This window comes from Phocoena sinus, chromosome 7 (assembly GCF_008692025.1).
Source record: "Phocoena sinus isolate mPhoSin1 chromosome 7, mPhoSin1.pri, whole genome shotgun sequence".
Taxonomy (NCBI): domain Eukaryota; kingdom Metazoa; phylum Chordata; class Mammalia; order Artiodactyla; family Phocoenidae; genus Phocoena; species Phocoena sinus.
In genome coordinates this window covers 71,153,033-71,170,760 of record NC_045769.1, presented here as the reverse complement: position 1 = coordinate 71,170,760, position 17,728 = coordinate 71,153,033, and the positions used below count along the sequence as shown (strand labels likewise).

Genomic DNA, 17,728 nt, shown 5'->3' with positions numbered 1-17,728 from the left:
AATGGAGAAAAGACAGCCTCTTCACTAAGTGGTACTGGGAAAACTGGACAGCTACATGTAAAAGAATGAAATTAGCACACTTCCTAACACCGTACACAAAAATAAACTCAAAATGGATTAAAGACCTAAATGTAAAGCTAGACACTATAAAACTCTTAGAGGAAAACATAGGCAGAACACTCTCTGACATAAATCACAGCAAGATCCTTTTTGCCCCACCTCCTAGGGAAATGGAAATAAAAACAAAAATAAACAAATGAGATGTAAAGAAACTTAAAAGCTTTTGCACAGCAAAGGAAACCACAAACAAGACAAAAAGACAACCCTCAGAATGGGAGAAAATATTTGCAAATGAAGCAACTGACAAAGGATTAATCTCCAAAATACACAAGCAGCTCATGAAGCTCAATGTCAGAAAAACAAACAACCCAAACCAAAAATGGGCAGAAGACCTAAATAGACATTTCTCCAAAGGAGATATACAGATTGCCAACAAACACATGAAAGGATGCTCAACATCACTAATCATTAGAGAAATGCAAGTCAAAACTACAATGAGGTATTACCTCACACCAGTCAGAATGGCCATCGTCAAAAACTCTACAAACAATAAATGCTGGAGAGGGTGTGGAGAAAAGGGAACCCTCTGTCACTGTTGGTGGGAATGTAAATTGATACAGCCACTATGGAGAACAATATGGAGGGTCCTTAAAAAACTACAAATAGAACTACTATATGACCCAGCAATCCCACTACTGGGCACATACCCTGAGAAAACCATAATTCAAAAAGAGTCATGTACCACAATGTTCATTGCAGCTTTATTTACAATAGCCAGGACATGGATGCAACCTAAGTGTCCATCGACAGATGAATGGGTAAAGAACATGTGGCATATATATACAATGAAATATTACTCAGCCATTAAAAGAAACGAAATTGAGTTATTTGTAGTGAGGTGGATGGATGTAGAGTCTGTCATACAGAGTGAAGTAAGTCAGAAAGAGAAAAACTAATATTGTATGCTAACGCATACATATGGAATCTAAAAAAAAAGGTTCTGATGAACCTGGTGGCAGGACAGGAATAAAAACGCAGATGTAGAGAATGGACTTGAGGACATGGGGAGGGGGAAGGGTAAGCTGGGACGAAGTGAGAGAGTGGCATGGACATATACACACTACCAAATGTAAAACAGATAGCTAGTGGGAAGCAGCCGCATAGCACAGGGAGATCAGCTCGGTGCTTTGTGACCGCCTAGAGGGGTGGGATAGGGAGGGTGGGAGGAAGACGCAAGAGGGAGGAGATATGACCATATATGTATACATATAACTGATTCACTTTGTTATAAACTAACACACCATTGTAAAGCAATTATACTCCAATAAAGAAGTTAAAAAAATTCATTGCTACTCTCAAAATACTTTTCTTTCCCTGTTATTTTTGTTGGGAAATCGTAGAAAAATATATTTTATTTGTAATAGTGTGTGACTTATCTAAGTTTCTCACAATTAAAATATTGAAAGTATCTGTGTGCCAAATTCTTATTGTCAACAATGACTTAAATGCTGATTTTTTTTTTGTTAGTGCATAGTTCAGTCTCACTAAGACATATCAATTTTGATGTCATCTCATGTGTCTTTAAACACCCCAGGTACTCAGAGCAGTATACCTAGTAAGCCTACTGACGTCATCTTGTTTGAATTTTGTCTCCTATGGGTTTCTGGGAATAAAGTGAATTGTCTCAAAGTGTCAAAATCTGGCTGATCTGGTTGGAGTCCACGTTGGACTAGTCTATATAAGAGGTTAGCATCTTATGAGAGATTCTTAGTGTCCATCAGACTTGCAGCATTGCAGACTGTACTTTACACAAGTAGCCAGGTGTGGGCAGTGATACCGGGCTTGGGAAATCTCTCTTACCGGCCCAGGGATCCAAAGCGTTCAGTGCAAAACCTGGCCAGCCGCCCGAGTGAGTAGGAGCCATGTGACTCTGGTGAGCTGGAGTGTGCAATTGCCTCCTGCTTCAGAGCTACCTGATCCGAATACTAAGCAGAGCGAGTGCCGGGCTGAGTGTAAGGTACTGAAGACACTGCAGAGAAAGGTGCTTATTCCAGAGGCATTACAAAGCATGGAGATTAAAGACCAGGGAGCCCAAATGGAGCCGCTGCTGCCTACGGTAAGAGACAACCTGCTGTCACGTAGATTAACAGCGTTTGCAGCAAAGCCTGTCAGGCAAGTGGTCTGCTAGCCAGGTTCAGCGAGTGTACTTTTGGGGTGGTGGATAGCTCCCACGACATACGGACAGGGGTCTCCTCCCATCTCGGGTGACTGAAATGCATAACGCAAAGCACATGATTTTTTTTCCCCCTTCTCAATATGGATGCACTACCATGATGAAATGTCTCATGTTTGCTGCTGTTTGAAGAGAGGGCTAGGTTTAGCAGCAGGGACAGCTGTGTGTCTCTTTCCCTGTCTGTTACTGCCTGTCTCTCTGTTGGGCTATGCAGTCAAGCCCCTGCAAAGAAGCCCCCTTTTTATCATGTTTCTTCTGTCGTAAATTTCCTCCCCGTGCCTCATCCCCCTGACAGTGAGGTAAGGGAATCTGCTGCTGTTGCAGCTCTAGAGATTTAGTCTCTGCAGAAACCAGGGGAAAGGAGAACTGAAGGACCATTTGTGTGTGTGTGTGTGTGTGTGTGTGTGTGTGTGTGTGTGTGTGTGTGCTGTCAGTTTCTCTCAAAGAGAAATGTTGTCATGGCTCACATACAAAGAAGGTATGTATTTTGGGGGGCAGGCACACAATTCAGTTTTGAATATCTGAAATGTTCCTGAACTGTCATTTAGAAATAGCCTGTTTATCTCTGGGTCATAAGCTGCCTCCCTAGATCTAGGGTGAGTTCTTGGGCGAGTAGTTGATTTGCCTCTCCTCTCCACAATCTCCGACTGGCTCACAGACTTTGTAGTTCTTCAGACACATCCTTTCTCAGCCTAGAGCAGCTGATGTTGCTGTATTCATGGAAAAAAAGAAAACAACAACAACAACATTTTCTTGATGCAAAAGAGATGCCACACGCTAGCTTCCAGCCATCTATCAGCGCTGTCACAGCTCAGGACAGCAGAAATCTCCTCCCTGCACCAAACCAGGCCAAGGGGCTGTTCTCAGCTCTCTGTTACTCAGGTTGGTGACCCACCTTGCAGACTAGAGACTGGCGGCAAGCTGTCCGTTTCTGAGTCCACTCCTAGGCTTTGAACACATCTTTCAATCAAATCATTCCCCAGGGGGTGTGAGCAAATTCTGGGCCACTGTATTTTTAGGGCCTTACCTCTCCTGCTGGGCTCAAAATCTGTAAAAGATTCCAGTTTGCATCCCGGAATTGGCTGTGGCTACTGAGCATGCCCAGTTCTCCTCAGGACGCCAGTCTTGGGCAGGGAGGGAAGCAGGGAGATGAGAATAATGCAGGAGTCACCACCAAGAATGGAGCCTAAATAAAAGGCAGGGGCAGTGTCAGAGAGGGGGAAAAAAGGAAAGCATGCCACTTAGCTTGCCTGCTTAAAAGTAGAGACATTTCTTTACAGATCAAAGTGGAGTTATTTTACAAAAATGAGACTAAAAGATTTGTCTGTATTCCCAAACTTGGATAGAAACATAGATTAGGATTCTGTGGGTACTCAGAATAAAGAGTGTCAAGAACGTCAGAGTATTATTGTACCCTAGATGAGAGAGAGGAACTACATACACAGGAATTGGGGAATGGAGACTGAAGGAAGATTAAGATATAAGAAAAAACTCATTTTTATGGGGAAGGGGTTTGGAAGTTGTCCTAGAAAAGCAGGCTGAAGTCAGTTTGATGTGGCATATGAATTGCCCCTTGTGGGGAATATTTAAAGGGTTTAGGACCAAATGAGGATTAACTGGAAAGATTTAGAAGATGATGACATTATTGGGCTAGATGGGCAATCAGTTTGTGGCTTAAAAGAGTAGAGAAAATACAAGTTTGGCTGGAAAAGGTCTGCAGTAAGTTGGATGGACATTTTTGGAGAGTCAAAACTGTGCAATTCATGTGGACAATGGCCAGCACAAAATAATTACATAGTTTAATGGCAAGAGAGAATCATGTTAGCAGTTCATTATAAGGAAAATAAACCTGAGAGGCTAGAAAGGTTGTTGAATTACTGGCCTATTTTTATACGTGTATAGTATTTTCAACTCCCCCAATTGCTTTTATGGCCTTTTTTTTTCCCCCTCAAAAAAATCATGTTGAGTGAAGCAGATTTTATTGTCTTAATTTTAAGTATAAGGAATGGAGGCACAGGGAGTTTGAATAACATGTCTAAGTGATGAAGCCAGAACTACAATATAGGTCTTCTAAAACTAGTTCAGAAAAAAAAGCAGTATTTTTTTAACATTGCGTTATTAACCAGGCCTATCATAATCAGCTCCTCGGCTGGAGTTTCTATGCTTGGAAGAGAAAGGAAGAAATAGTTTAGGGGTCTTTCTTAGAAAATTAATCAGATGACTTTGCAAGTAATAATGTGAAAGGCGCTATGGCATAACATTTTAAGACAAAGTCTTGTAGGTTCCAGCACTGCTATTTACATGCTGTATAGTCTTGGGTGGGTGATTAAGCCTTAGTTTCTTCAACTGAAAAATGGGAAGGAGATGGTACTTATCTCTTGTGTTTTGTGATGAGTAAATAAAATAATCTATGGGAAGTAGCTGGTATTTAGTAAGTTCTCAATAAAGTTAGCTGCTATTATAATTGTTGATGGAAATACAGGCATTGAGATAAATTCTAAGTTTCAGGCTTTTATGAAAGATGGCTTATCAGTACTATTTGCTAAGAAGGAAAAGTGGGTAAATGGAACACTGGAAAACACTGTACAGTGGAGGTGGAAGGTGGGATTAATTATAGCTGTGGAAACTTTGTGGTATGGTTGGAAAGCCATTTAGAAAGGCATTAAAAACCAAGATTAGATATGGGACAGAAGCAGTCAGAGGTAGGTAAAGAGAGGAGTAAGAGAGAAATAAAAATTATAAGAATGGATAAGTATGCCAAATGAGTGAATGTATTAATCCTGACCTAAGTGGTAGGGTGGAATAGATTCTTTTTAAGCCTCCAATGTTTACCTTAATTTAATATACCTAAAGTACATCTTAAGAGTTTGTGTGAAGGAGGCCCTGACATGTTCCTTTTTCTCTCAGTCCTTTTTAGGGAGCTTCGGAGGTTATTTTCTTTTGCTGGACAAGGCCTCATTGCATTTGTAGGCCCTAGTCACTCTAAGGGTTAGGACATTCAATTCTTCTAGTCTCAGAGTACAGCCTGGTAGCACCTAACTGTTATGTCTGAAGCAATGGAACAAGCAAGGTTCAGAAGATTCATTCACTTATTAAATGCCTGCTGTTGGCCAAACATGTTCTTGGTGATGGGGTTACAGCAATGAATAAGACAGAGAAAAGCCCTGTCCACATGGACCTCACAATCTAGCTAATCTAGAGATAGGGGTCCATTTAACTCTTTGAGAGACTGCTATTTTCTCTTCAAATATTTAATCATTGTTATAAGCTCTTTGAGATGGGTATATATGGAGACTATATGTAATAGTAATGATGGTGACATCCTTACAACCTTTAGTAAGGATGGAATTAATCTTTTAAAAGTGTGAGCCAGGAATTTAGGATATTGCATATGACTTCAAATTTTCTGTTGACGGTCAGTGTTGAATTTGCTTCTATGAGTAAATAATCGGTCAATCTTTAAATTACTAGGCCATGGAAGAGGCTTCTAGGAGAATATTTTTAAAACAAATATTTCTATTTTATACCTTTAATCTTGGGTGATATGCAGTGGTCCATGTTGGATCCCTTCTAAAATCCAGATGTCCCAAAAGGAACTTATGTTAAGTCGAACTTACTTATAAAACTGCCCTGAGGTATGGAACAAGAGTAAAGATCGCTTTTTAAAGGTTAAAAAGTAGGTTAAAAATGTAGTATAGCATAGATGGTAGAATTTAGTACTGTTTAGAATGCTAATTCCAGATTTCCAAATGGCCCAGGTTATTGAATTGTTTTATTTGTGAAAAAAAGTCATGAAATTTTTTATAGTATTGTATTAAGGAAAAGAAAAAAATGAGACTAAAATGTCAAAGTAACAAAAAGAGCACACAGGCTAATTAAGTCATATTGGTATTTCTATTTTATTATAATTTAGATTATAAAATGAATTTAAACTCATACTCATGACACATGGTAATACATAGGAAGCAAAATTCAGTATAAGAAATCAGTTCTCATTTCCACTTTCATGACTTGAATTGTTATTCCACAACGGTGAGTGAATATAGAAATAAATTACATGCATAGGATGTAAGGTTGGTAATGAGTGGTAGAATCTAGAAGCCTAAAGTGTTAATTTTATGCTGAAAATATTGGGGTCAGATAAGGAAGTGGGATAGTTTATGATGGAGGGTTACAAAATGTCTGAACTAAGGTCAAGAACTCAAATATATTTAATTTTAAAAATTTTTTGGCAAAAAAAAAAAAAAGAACTCAAATAGTCAGAGAGCATGGTCAGAAAAATAATCACACTTCCAATGTGTCATTTCTTTCTAACCTTGGAATGAGTTGTTTCGGAAGTCTAAACTGGGTATAGATAGACTACAGTGCATTGCAAGATGCTTCAAGTGAATGGAGACATGTGGGTGCCACTCTCAACCCATTTCTCTATGTAGAGAAGCTGCCACTCTTCCCTTCTCATATCTCATAGGATACATGACACTTGATCATTTGGCTTTCTGTGAAGATACTACTTTCAATCTGTATAGTAAATAGTAGTTAAGTTTTATTTATTGTTAGATAAATGTAAATTAAAGTTCTAATATATTCTTCCACTTGAAACAGTTGTCTCAGATACTCCTTGGGGGTGTGTTGCTCTTATTAAGGAAAAGGGAATAACTAGTATATAATGCATCTATTTTGTACAATCATATATGTTTTGGTCAGAGAAGGACTGTAGCAATCAATTGGAGACTAGATTTTAGACTGACTTCTTAATTTACAGATGATGAAACTGAACATCAAAGAGATAAGGACATGTATTTAACGGCAGGCACTTATACTAGTTAATGGAAGAGCTTGGTCTAGAGTCCCCATCTTGATTCCCAGTTCATCATTCTTTCCACTGTCCTATTCTAGCATAGAGTAAACAGATGAGTACTGAATTAAAATAATGATGGTAATTAGACAGTCTTTGTGAAGTAGTAATAGGTATTGCCTCAGACTTGTGCTAAGCACAAATATCTCTAGTCTTTATGATAATCCTGAAAGGTTGCTAATATTATCTAGCCTTGACAGATGAGAAACTGATGCTCAGAGGACTGGATAAGTTACCCAGGTTCACACAGCTAATAAATACTGAGCTAGGATTTAAAAATATTGCATCTAACTAAAAAGTGGCTTGATTCTTTTAAATTAAAGCCAATTAGAAAATAAATAGGAATCACATTATAAAGTGGGCTTTCATATCTACCTCTTCAAAAATGAAAGTACTGTGAAACAAGGTGCTATAAAATGTAAGGCACTGTAGGCCACATATTGCATGATTCCATTTATTGAAATGTCCATAATAGGCAAATTCTTGGAGACTAAAGTAGATTAATGGTTGCCGGGGCTTGGGGTGTAGTGGAGAATTGAGAATGACTGCTAACAGCTATGGGGTTTCTTTTTGGAGTGATGGAAATGCTCTGGAAGTAGATAGTGGTGATGGTCGCACAACATTGTGAAAGTACTAAACACCACTGAATTGTGCACTGCAAAATGATCAACTTTATGTAAGAAAAAGTAAGTTATTATTTAGCCATTAGCACTAACAGGGAGAAAGTTGAGGATCTAAACAATGCTTGTATCATTCATATTTATATAAATCAAGGAAAGGGCAAAAAAAATACTCATAAAAGTTAAAAATAACTTCACACACACACACAAACACACGCCGAGATAGTCTCTTCCACAGAATTTATTCTCTTTGCGATAATAATGCTGAGGTTGGCCAGGGTTTCAGCAAACTATCTGTAGACCCAGAGGTCTTTTGAAAATATATCTTCAAATCTGAGTTAATAGAGTGTATGGCACATGTTATGTGTAAGAGAGGAAGAGAACTATTTAACTTGGGTCAAGTTGTTATTTCTTCTCTGAATCACCTTTATAAATTTCTCTTGATACTCTTTAAACTTTAACATAAGGAAAATCAAAGCAACTAAGTTTCTAAGAAGCGTTAAAGCTTATTTTGTGTTACTAACATTTTTTAAAGTCATTGTTGGCCTAGCTTCATAAAATATTATGTTACTGTATGGTATAGTAAGTCTAACTACAAAGAAAACATCAATTATTAACATTTTTTTAAACCTTTTTAAAAAAAATTTATTTGTTTTTTATTTTTTGGCTGTATTGGGTCTTCCTTGCTGCACGGCAGCTTTCTCTAGTTGCGGCGAGCGGAGGTGACTCTTCTTTGTGGTGCATGGGCTTCTCATTGTGGTGGCTTCTCTTGTTGTGGAGCACAGGCTCTAGGCACGCAGGCTTTAATAATTGCAGCACACGGGCTCAGTAGTTGTGGCTCACGGGCTTAGTTGCTCCAGGCATATGCGATCTTCCCAGACCAGGGAGCGAACCAGTGTCCCCTGCATTGGCAGGCAGATTCTTAACCACTACACCACCAGGGAAGTCCCAAAATTGTGCCATTTTACAATTAGTTGTATAAGGGTTTTGGTTTTGCACATTTTTGCCAACACTTGGTATTTTCTGGTTTTGTTTTGTTTTGTTTTGTTTTTAGTAAATCCGTTCTGAGTGTGAAGTATGCTGCTGTGATTTCGATTTGCATTTTCATAGTGACTAATTGTCTTAGACCATTGGGGTTACTGTAACAAAACACCATAAACTGGGTGGTTTACTAACAACAGAAATTTATTTGGCACAATTCTGGAGACTGGGAAGTCCAAGACCAAGAATTGGCAGATTTGATACCTGGTGAGAGCCCTTTCCTGGTTCATAGATAGCCATCTTTTAGCATGTTCTCACTGTGGAGGTGGGAAGAGAGCTGTCTGGGCCTCTTTCATAAGGGTACTAATCCCAAAGGCCTTATCTTCTAACACCATCACATTGGAGATTAGGTTTCAACATCTGAATTTTTTGGGAACACAAATAGTCTATAGCACTAACTTTTTATGTGCTTATTAGCCATTTGTATCTCTTCTTTGATGAAATGTCTATTAAATCTTTTGCCCATTTAAAAAATTGGTTATCATCTTCTTGACTTGTAAGAGTTTTTTTGAAAAATATATTTTGGATAAAGGATTCTTGTTAGAAATATGATTTGCAAATGTTTTCTCACTGTCTGGCCTTGTCTTTTAACTTTCTTAATGGTGACCTTTGAAACACAAAAGTTTTATTAATTTTGATGATGTGCAATGTATTAATTTTTTCTTTTACTGATTGTGCTTTTGGTGTTGAATTTAAGAACTTTGCCTAGACCAAGGTCACAACATTTTTTTGTATGTTTTTTTCTAGAAGTTTTATAGTTTCAGCTCCTACATGTAGATGAATGATCCATTCTGAGTTAATTTTTGTGTATGGTGTGAGATAAGAGTTAAGTCCTCTTTATTGTTTTTGCTTTTTTAAAAATATATATAGATATCCAATTGTCCTAGCACCATTTGTTGAAAAGACCACCTTTCTCTATTGAATTTTCTTGGCAGCTTTGTTGAAATTAAATCGACTATAAATATAAGGTTATTTTTTTGGATGCTGAATTCTGTCTGTTCATCTATGTCAATATCCTTACCCTAATACCACACTGTCTGATTATTGAAGCTTTATAGTAAAATTTAAAATCAGGTAGTATAAATCCTTCAACTTTGTTCTTCTTTTTCAAAGTTGTTTTGGCTATTCTAGGTCCTACATTTCCATATAAATTTTAGGGCCCACTTGTTGATTGCTATGAAAAGCCTACAAGGGTCTTAATAGCAACTGATTGCTTTGAATTTATAGATCAATTTGGGGAGAATTACCTTCTTGACAATATTGGGTCTTCCAAACGTATATGTGAACTGTCTCTCCATATATTTAGATCTTTAATTTCTTGTAGTAGTGTTTTCTAGTTTTATTTGTTTTAGTTAGGACTTCTATGTACTGTATCAAGGATGACACAAAAATTCCTGAGGTGCCATTTGTATAGAAGTTTCTCTATTAAGCTTAGGCCCAATTCCAAATCGTTCAGAACTCCAGAGGTTTTCTCAGATGGCAAAAATGGAGTTTAATCTACAGACTCGGTGGGATAGAGTGAGAATGTATAATAGCCAAGGACTCTGTATAGTTTTGATTTAGTGATAAAGTTCTTATATTATCAGTATCATCAAGAATTGCTCATTCATCTTGAAAATTATGCTCTAAGGATCTAATAAGCAAGTTTTTAAAGAATTTTCCCATTCCATATTGAATGTGTTAGGTTGCTGGGGTTCCTCCAACATTTATTTGTACCTCTGCTTCTTCTTGCTTATCCTGCAAAACCAAAATTATTCAGAGAAGGCTATTGCTTCCTAATGACTATTTTTTTCTTTTTGACAATGAGGGTTTGATATCAGAGGTGATGACCTAGTCAAATTCCAGAAAGCAAGTGCCATAAAAAGTAGTTAGATATATATCAACTACTGTAAAACACAGCTCTGCTTATGAAGCACATTTAATTATGATTAGATTCATACTGCTTCTTTCATAAATACAGTGGTTGATATTTAAGCTGCTCTGGTAATAACCCTCTTCAAACTCTTTTTGATTTTCTCAGGAACAAGAATATAGTTAAAAAATGAAAAAGAAATGCAGACAGCAAGACACAGACCTAATATATAATATGATTTGTGATTTGAGTGCATACTATGCACTTCATGTTTCATTAACACGTAACTTCATAGTATAAATGCCTGTAAAAAAAAATCTGATTTTTATGTAATTTTACAGAGCATCTCTAGTAGATACAAAGTATTGGTATTTTTCCCCCCCAAACCTTAAAACCTTAAACTCAAAGACCACTTGCATCAGAATCAACAGGAGAACTCATTAAAAACCCAAGTTCTGGGTCTTACTCAAGCTTATAGGCTTAGAATATCAAAGGGGTGGTGCCAATAAACAAGCAATTTAAAGAACTCTCTAGGTGATTCTTTTTTTTTCTTTTTTTTTTTTGCGGTATGCGGGCCTCTCACTGTTGTGGCCTCTCCCGTTGCGGAGCACAGGCTCCGGACGTGCAGGCTCAGCGGCCATGGCTCACAGGACCAGCCGCTCCGCGGCACGTGGGATCTTCCCGGGCCGGGGCACAAAGCTGTGTCCCCTGCATCGGCAGGCGGACTCTCAACCATTGCACCACCAGGGAAGCCCCTAGGTGATTCTTATGATCATGAAAGTTTGAGAATCTTTACCTTAAAAAAATAACAAAATAAAAATTATGTCTTTGAATTATTTTACCTGTGGGAATGCTAGGAGACCAAATTTTGCAATAAAATAAAGTGACCTTTTTTAAAATAAATCATAATGGGTTAGAAAATTAAGTTCTTACTGCCTGTTTTACTCATTTAGCATTTATTACATATTACATATCACTTTCCAATTTATATATGTATACAAAACTATTTTTACTTATATATAAATACACACATATGTAACTTGTTTGCTCAATTAGAGTGCTAGATTCTTAAAAGTAGAGTCTACTTCAGACAATTTTGTGCTGCTCTCACAGAGTCAAGGGCATGGAAAGTCCTTTTTATACATATCATGGGTTATTAGGCAGCAACACTAGTAGACACCAGTTGTCAAGAACTGAAACTCTGAAGTCATACAGTTCTAACTGTTCTAATTAGTGGGTATGCCAACTTTGGCAAGTTGCCTAGCAGTTCAAAGCCTCACTTTTCTTATCTATAAAATAGGGATGATAATAATAATAGCATCTACCTCATGGGTTTGTGAGAATCAGTGAATTATGTACATATTACCTACATAATTATGTACCCATGCATTTATATATATGTTATACTTTTTGGATTAATGACAAAAATAATAGCAATTATTGTTATTATTGGCTTAATATTTTTCCTTTTGATTGAAAATAATTACATCAAAGATTTTTATACCTAATATGCATAATTCATTCGATCATTGACTCAATAATGCTTATTCAATAACTTTATTTATTCATCTGACAGTAATAAGATGAATAATAATATAATCTGGTAAGTATATTTTTCCTAATTATAAAATTAATACTTATTTTTTAAGGTAGCTTAGAAAGCATAGAAAAATAAATATAAAAGAAAACATTCATTTTGCTATTTTTTAGCTCTTTATTTTGAGATAATTTTGTACCTAAAGAATAATTGCAAAAACAGTACGAAGAGTTCCTGTATACCTTTTGTCCACCTTGCCATGTTAATATCTTACATAACTATAGTTAGTAATTAAATCCAGGAAATTAACATTGATACAATTCTGTTAACTAAACCAAATATCTTTTAGGGTATCACCGGTTTTTCCACTAATGTCCTTTTTCTGTTTCAGGATCCCATTTTGTGCTCAGATATCATGTCTCTTTAATCATCTCCAATTTGTGAGTTACTCAGTCTTCCCTTATCTTTCATAACTTTGACACTCTTGAGGTGTACAGTCAGTTTTTTTGTAGATTATCTCTCAATTTGTGCTTGTCTGAAGTTCTCCTAATTAGATTGAGGTTATGCATTTTTTTTGTCAAGAATATGACCAAAATGAAATGAACCCTTCTCAGTGCATCATATCAGGGGATAGATAATATCTTATTTCCAGGGATATTAACCTTGATTACAGTTGGATTTTCCACTGTAAAGTTAAAACATTTCCCTTCGTAATGATATCTTAGGGGAGATACTTTGAGACTATGCAAATATCTTGTTTCTCTTCAAACTTTTGCCTACTAATTTTAGCATTCATCAATGAATATTTCCTGCTTATTACCTATTTATTACTGTGGTATTTGCTTAATAATGACTTGTTATTTCTCTCATTCTTTTTGCATTTAGAAATTAGAATTTTTTCCTCTAGGGAAGAGCTGTCACTCCTCCTCCATTTATTTATTTATTCAGTTGCTTATCTCATATGGACTCGAAGATATTTATTTTATTTTATGGGCCATAACACAATACTCTCAGAATTCACTTTGTTGCTCAAATGGTTTCATCTTTGGACATTAGGAACTCCTTTCAACTGGCTCTCATCATTTCAATATGTTCCCATTCTTTTTTTGAGCACTTTCTTAGTATCTGGGGCCATAAGATTTTCCAGGGTCATCTTGTATTTACCCTGCCTCAGCCCTGGAATCAGCTATTTCTTTAAGGAGCTACTAGGCTAAGTTTTGAGGCTATTTATAAATATTGCTAACTTCTTTTCCTAAAAAGATTGTATAACCAGTTTTCACTTTCACTTGAAGTTTCACTAGCGTTTTAAAAATGGTGACAATTCGCCTGGTAAACATTTTACTAACACTTTCTTTTGTGTTCCATTTCTAACTTTGTTTACCATTAGGTAGTGTTTTTCTGTGAGGTAGGTTTCTTTTAAAAATCAAAGTTCAGAAGAAACATTGAACTATTTGAAAAATTCCTCAGTTTAGTTCATCTTGCTTAAGGTATTACTGAAATGCTGCATAAGACAATTACTAACATCTCTTTTATACATGGCTCCCTTGTACAGGGAAGGTACGAGCCTCAAGCCCGTTATTACAGATCAGTACTAGATACCATTTTGGCCATGAGAATTTTCAGTCTTCTTTGAATGAATGAAATGGTTCCTCTATTTCCTCAAAAGCCACAGACATTATTTTAAAAAAATTTTTTTAAAGAATGAAGTTAAGATCAGTCCAGGGACTTCCCCGGCGGTCCAGTGGTTAAGACTCTGCCTTCCAATGCAGGAGGTGTGGGTTCAATCCCTGGTTGGGGAACTAAGATCCCACATGCCATGGGGTGCGGCCAAAAACTTAAAAAAAAAAAAAAGATCAGTCCAATTAATAAGGTGTTACAGGGTCTTATCCTTTTCCTCAGCCTTACTATTAGTCTATGATGGACTAGATATACACACTCAGATTTTATTAGTTGTATTAAGATGATTCTTATATACAGTACTTTCAATTTTTTCAGTCCTTAAGATGAGACTATCATTCTTATTTGAGCCATTTAGAACATTTTTGTCATCAAAACCGTGTTGAAGAAGTACTTGAAGATCCTGATAGATGGCAAACTTGACAGAAGTAAAATTTCTAGAACTTCCTATATATTTTTACTTAAATAAAACATGATTTGGACCCTGTGCATAATTCTCTGATTTAATAATTCTTTTTATCTTTATGTGGTTTGAAAAAAAAATTAGTTTTTAGAAACTGGGATTAGGATTAATCTATTTAAAATCAAGTAATTTAGTGACAGATATACAACAGTAATTGTTTTATATTTGTCTTGACATTGTGAGTAAGAAAGTACTTTCTGTTTAGGTCTTTAACATAAATTTCCATTATAAATGGTTATCATAAAAGCTAAATAATAACAATTCCTGAATATCAGTTCTCTTAGCCTGATATTAGAAGCTGTTTAGATACCAGTGTCAGTCTAATAAAAGAAGTTGGAATCTCCAGTACAGACCATTTCTGTAATGTAAGGTAACAAAATATTTTTCCAAATCTTTATAAGAACAAAAATGCAGAAATGGTGAACTTAGTATTGACTTTGTCCATTCAAAAATCAGTGATGCTTTCTCGTAATTCAGGGAATTCTAACCATAGTATATTCACTTAAAACATTGAGTCAGCCTTGAACCCAGCTTTAAAAAGATCAGCCTTTCACAAACTTAATTTTAGTAGCTTATAATTTCACTTGTTCTCTTTTATGATTTAAAAATGTTATTTCACTTGCTTTCACATCCTAAGCTTCACTATCTCTCTTAGCTATATCATTCAGTACTCCTAGCCTTCCTCATCTAAACAGATTTCTCCCATTTTTGTAGATGGTTGCATGGTCTGGCATAGGACAAAATAGGCTTATACCTCTGATTCCCTAGAATAGTGATATATCTTGATTCAAAGTATCTAGTTAGCTCAATAGTTCTCTTGATTTCAAATAGACCAAATATTTTCGAATGAATTTTACCACCTAATTTAATGGTTGCATTGACGCTTTTGACATTAGAATCAGTTTTTCTTGGAAAAATATACTTTCCTGATGTTTTTCTTGGTTCAGAAGATATCTTGAAGAGGGAATTGAAAGCCTTAAAAAGCTTATTGAATCTCAGATTCTTCCATAAAATAATAATTTGATGATGATGTTTCAATAATTTATAGATGCATGTTTATATTTATCTTAAAAGTACCTGCATATATAGAAAGCAAGAAGCAAGAGCACTTGACAAAATGCAATTGAACTTTAATACAAGCGTTAATATATAAATAGTTCATATTGTTTAATCTGAAATTTCAATTAATTAATTTACATTAATTACATTTATAGTAGCCCTTATATTGGGTAAGAATGGAGGGGGTAAAGAAGTAGCTTTACTGTCTTTTAAGAAATGAAGCGAGGATTCTACGTCCTCAGGGAGGTATTGTGAAATGTTCCAATCATGGGCTTAAGAAATATTTTGCACTGCTTTGATCATGATGTCTTTGTGCATGTGATCTATGATAAAGGGAGAATAAGATCAGAACAAATAAATAAGGCTCAAAGATAATTAAAATGATCTTTTTAAGTCAATAGTTTCAGTGTTCTGTGTTCGTTTATGAGACCGTCAGTCAAGTGCGGCCACAAGAAGAAACAGAGTAGAGGCTGAGGAAAATAAAATTTTCCATCCTTATCCAGTATTCTTCAAAGAAAAACAAACACACAAACTGAAAAAAACAAAAACAAAAACAACATTTGTTAAAACATTTTGAGGACTTTCTGGACTACAATTTGAAATGACCATAAGGCTAGATTAAGATTAAGTATGGATGGATCTTAATCCATCTAACGCTTCACAATAAGTGATTAGGCATGAGAGAGTAGAGACCATTTGATTTTCAGAGGTAATAATTTAATAATCAGAAGCAATCGAGGAGGACATTATGCTAAGTGAAATAAACCAGACGCAGAAATACAAATACTGCATGATCTCACTTATATGTGGAATCTGAAATAGTCACATAGAAGCAGAGAATAGGAGAGTGATCACCAGGGTTTGGGGAGAAAGGGAAATGGGGAGGTGTTGGTCAAAGGGTACAAAATTTCAGTTACAGAGAATAAATGCTTTCTGGAGATCTACTGTAAAAAAAATGAACAGAATATATAAAAATAATAAGGTGGGAGCACTTCTATACAAATTTTGTCAATATTGAACAAAAGATATGATGATTGAAACTATATGTCAATTGATCAAGTACTGATAAATATATCAAGCCAAATTATGTATGTGTCTGGAACAATATGATTGCAAGTGACACAGCAAAATAATGAGATAAAGAAAGATTATTAAATAAGTGATGCTAGGACACGTCACTATTTTGGAAATTAAGTTCAGATTCTTATTTTTACTTACTTCTGACTAAACTCCAGATTAAACATTGTAGAAATAGGTGTGTTGATCTGTGTATCTCTTTGGGCTATCAAGCTGTTTAAACATTAAAGAAACAGAAGATATATACATATCTATATCATGTCTGTCTATTGAAGCAATTGAGAATTGGAAGGGACCTTTATCTCTAAAAGTAGAGTTTTCTTCTATGTTTTATGGTCACTTAGCTGTGGAAGAGATATAGGAGAGGCTTAGGAAAACCATGTATATTATACTCACAGGCCGTAGAGAGGGACTTGCTGCATGTTATCCAGGGTCAAGGGGAAGCACCAGGTTTTAGTCAAGTGGCAGAAGACAAGAGCAAGGAAAAAGTTGAGGCCAGAGCCTTTATTGGGGTTTCTGCAGGAAAGGCAAGTCAGGGTAAGCAGTGGGGAACTGTCCAGTTTGAATACTTCTGGCAGGCTTTGGCTATAGGGGTGGTCTCTAGTTGTCTGGTTACCTGTCCCTAGGATGATATAGGGCAAGAGAAATATTGGCTTGGCTGTGTGAGTTAGATAAGGAGGAAGTTGAGGGTATAGACTTGGGATTGGTTGGTTGCATATGAAAGTCATGTTTCATATGTTCTTAAGTTCTTAATTTTCTTTAGAATTTAGCTAGCCCTGGAAGGAGCAGTCTTTCCCTCGGTCTGTAAGGTACAAACAATACAGAAACTAAAGTTACCATAATTGGTTCTGTAATGAATGGATGTCAAATAGATAAATACAGAATCTAAGAAAACACAGAACAAATGGATATCCTGTATTAATCTATAAATTCTCTTTAAAAATAAAATTGAAAAAGTACCTGTCAGGCCAGGTGTGACCAACCCACTTTATCTACTGATACATCCATTTGTGGGAAGGATTTTGGGAATTCCCCCAATAAGTTTTCTCTCTTGGTTTTATATGCTCCAATGAAACTATGGACTTTGATGGAAATTTTAGTAAAAATTGCAGATATATCAGTAATATATTTTTATATTACATAATCTCGTGATATTTGCCCATAGCTAATGTACGTGTGTGTATACGTATGTATGCATACGTATATATAACATCAACAAAGAGAAATATATAGGAAAGACAACATATAATTCTC

The 17,728-nt window shown here is 35.9% G+C and overlaps 1 protein-coding gene across 14 annotated transcripts in view; it reads left to right on the top strand.

The window, feature by feature from the left end:
- The first annotated feature begins 1,944 nt into the window (after window positions 1-1,944).
- SLC4A10 (solute carrier family 4 member 10) overlaps window positions 1,945-17,728 on the top strand; it is a 329,883-nt gene continuing 314,099 nt past the window's right edge. For 8 of the 14 annotated variants that reach the window (XM_032638002.1, XM_032638000.1, XM_032637998.1 and 5 more), the window contains exon 1: window positions 2,032-2,176. In XM_032638002.1, the coding sequence (XP_032493893.1) occupies window positions 2,129-2,176 (48 nt within the window). In that variant the 5' untranslated portion in view covers window positions 2,032-2,128. Of the gene's footprint in view, window positions 2,177-17,728 lie in introns of all 14 variants that reach the window. The other 6 variants (XM_032637996.1, XM_032637992.1, XM_032637989.1 and 3 more) reach the window with 3 other exon arrangements.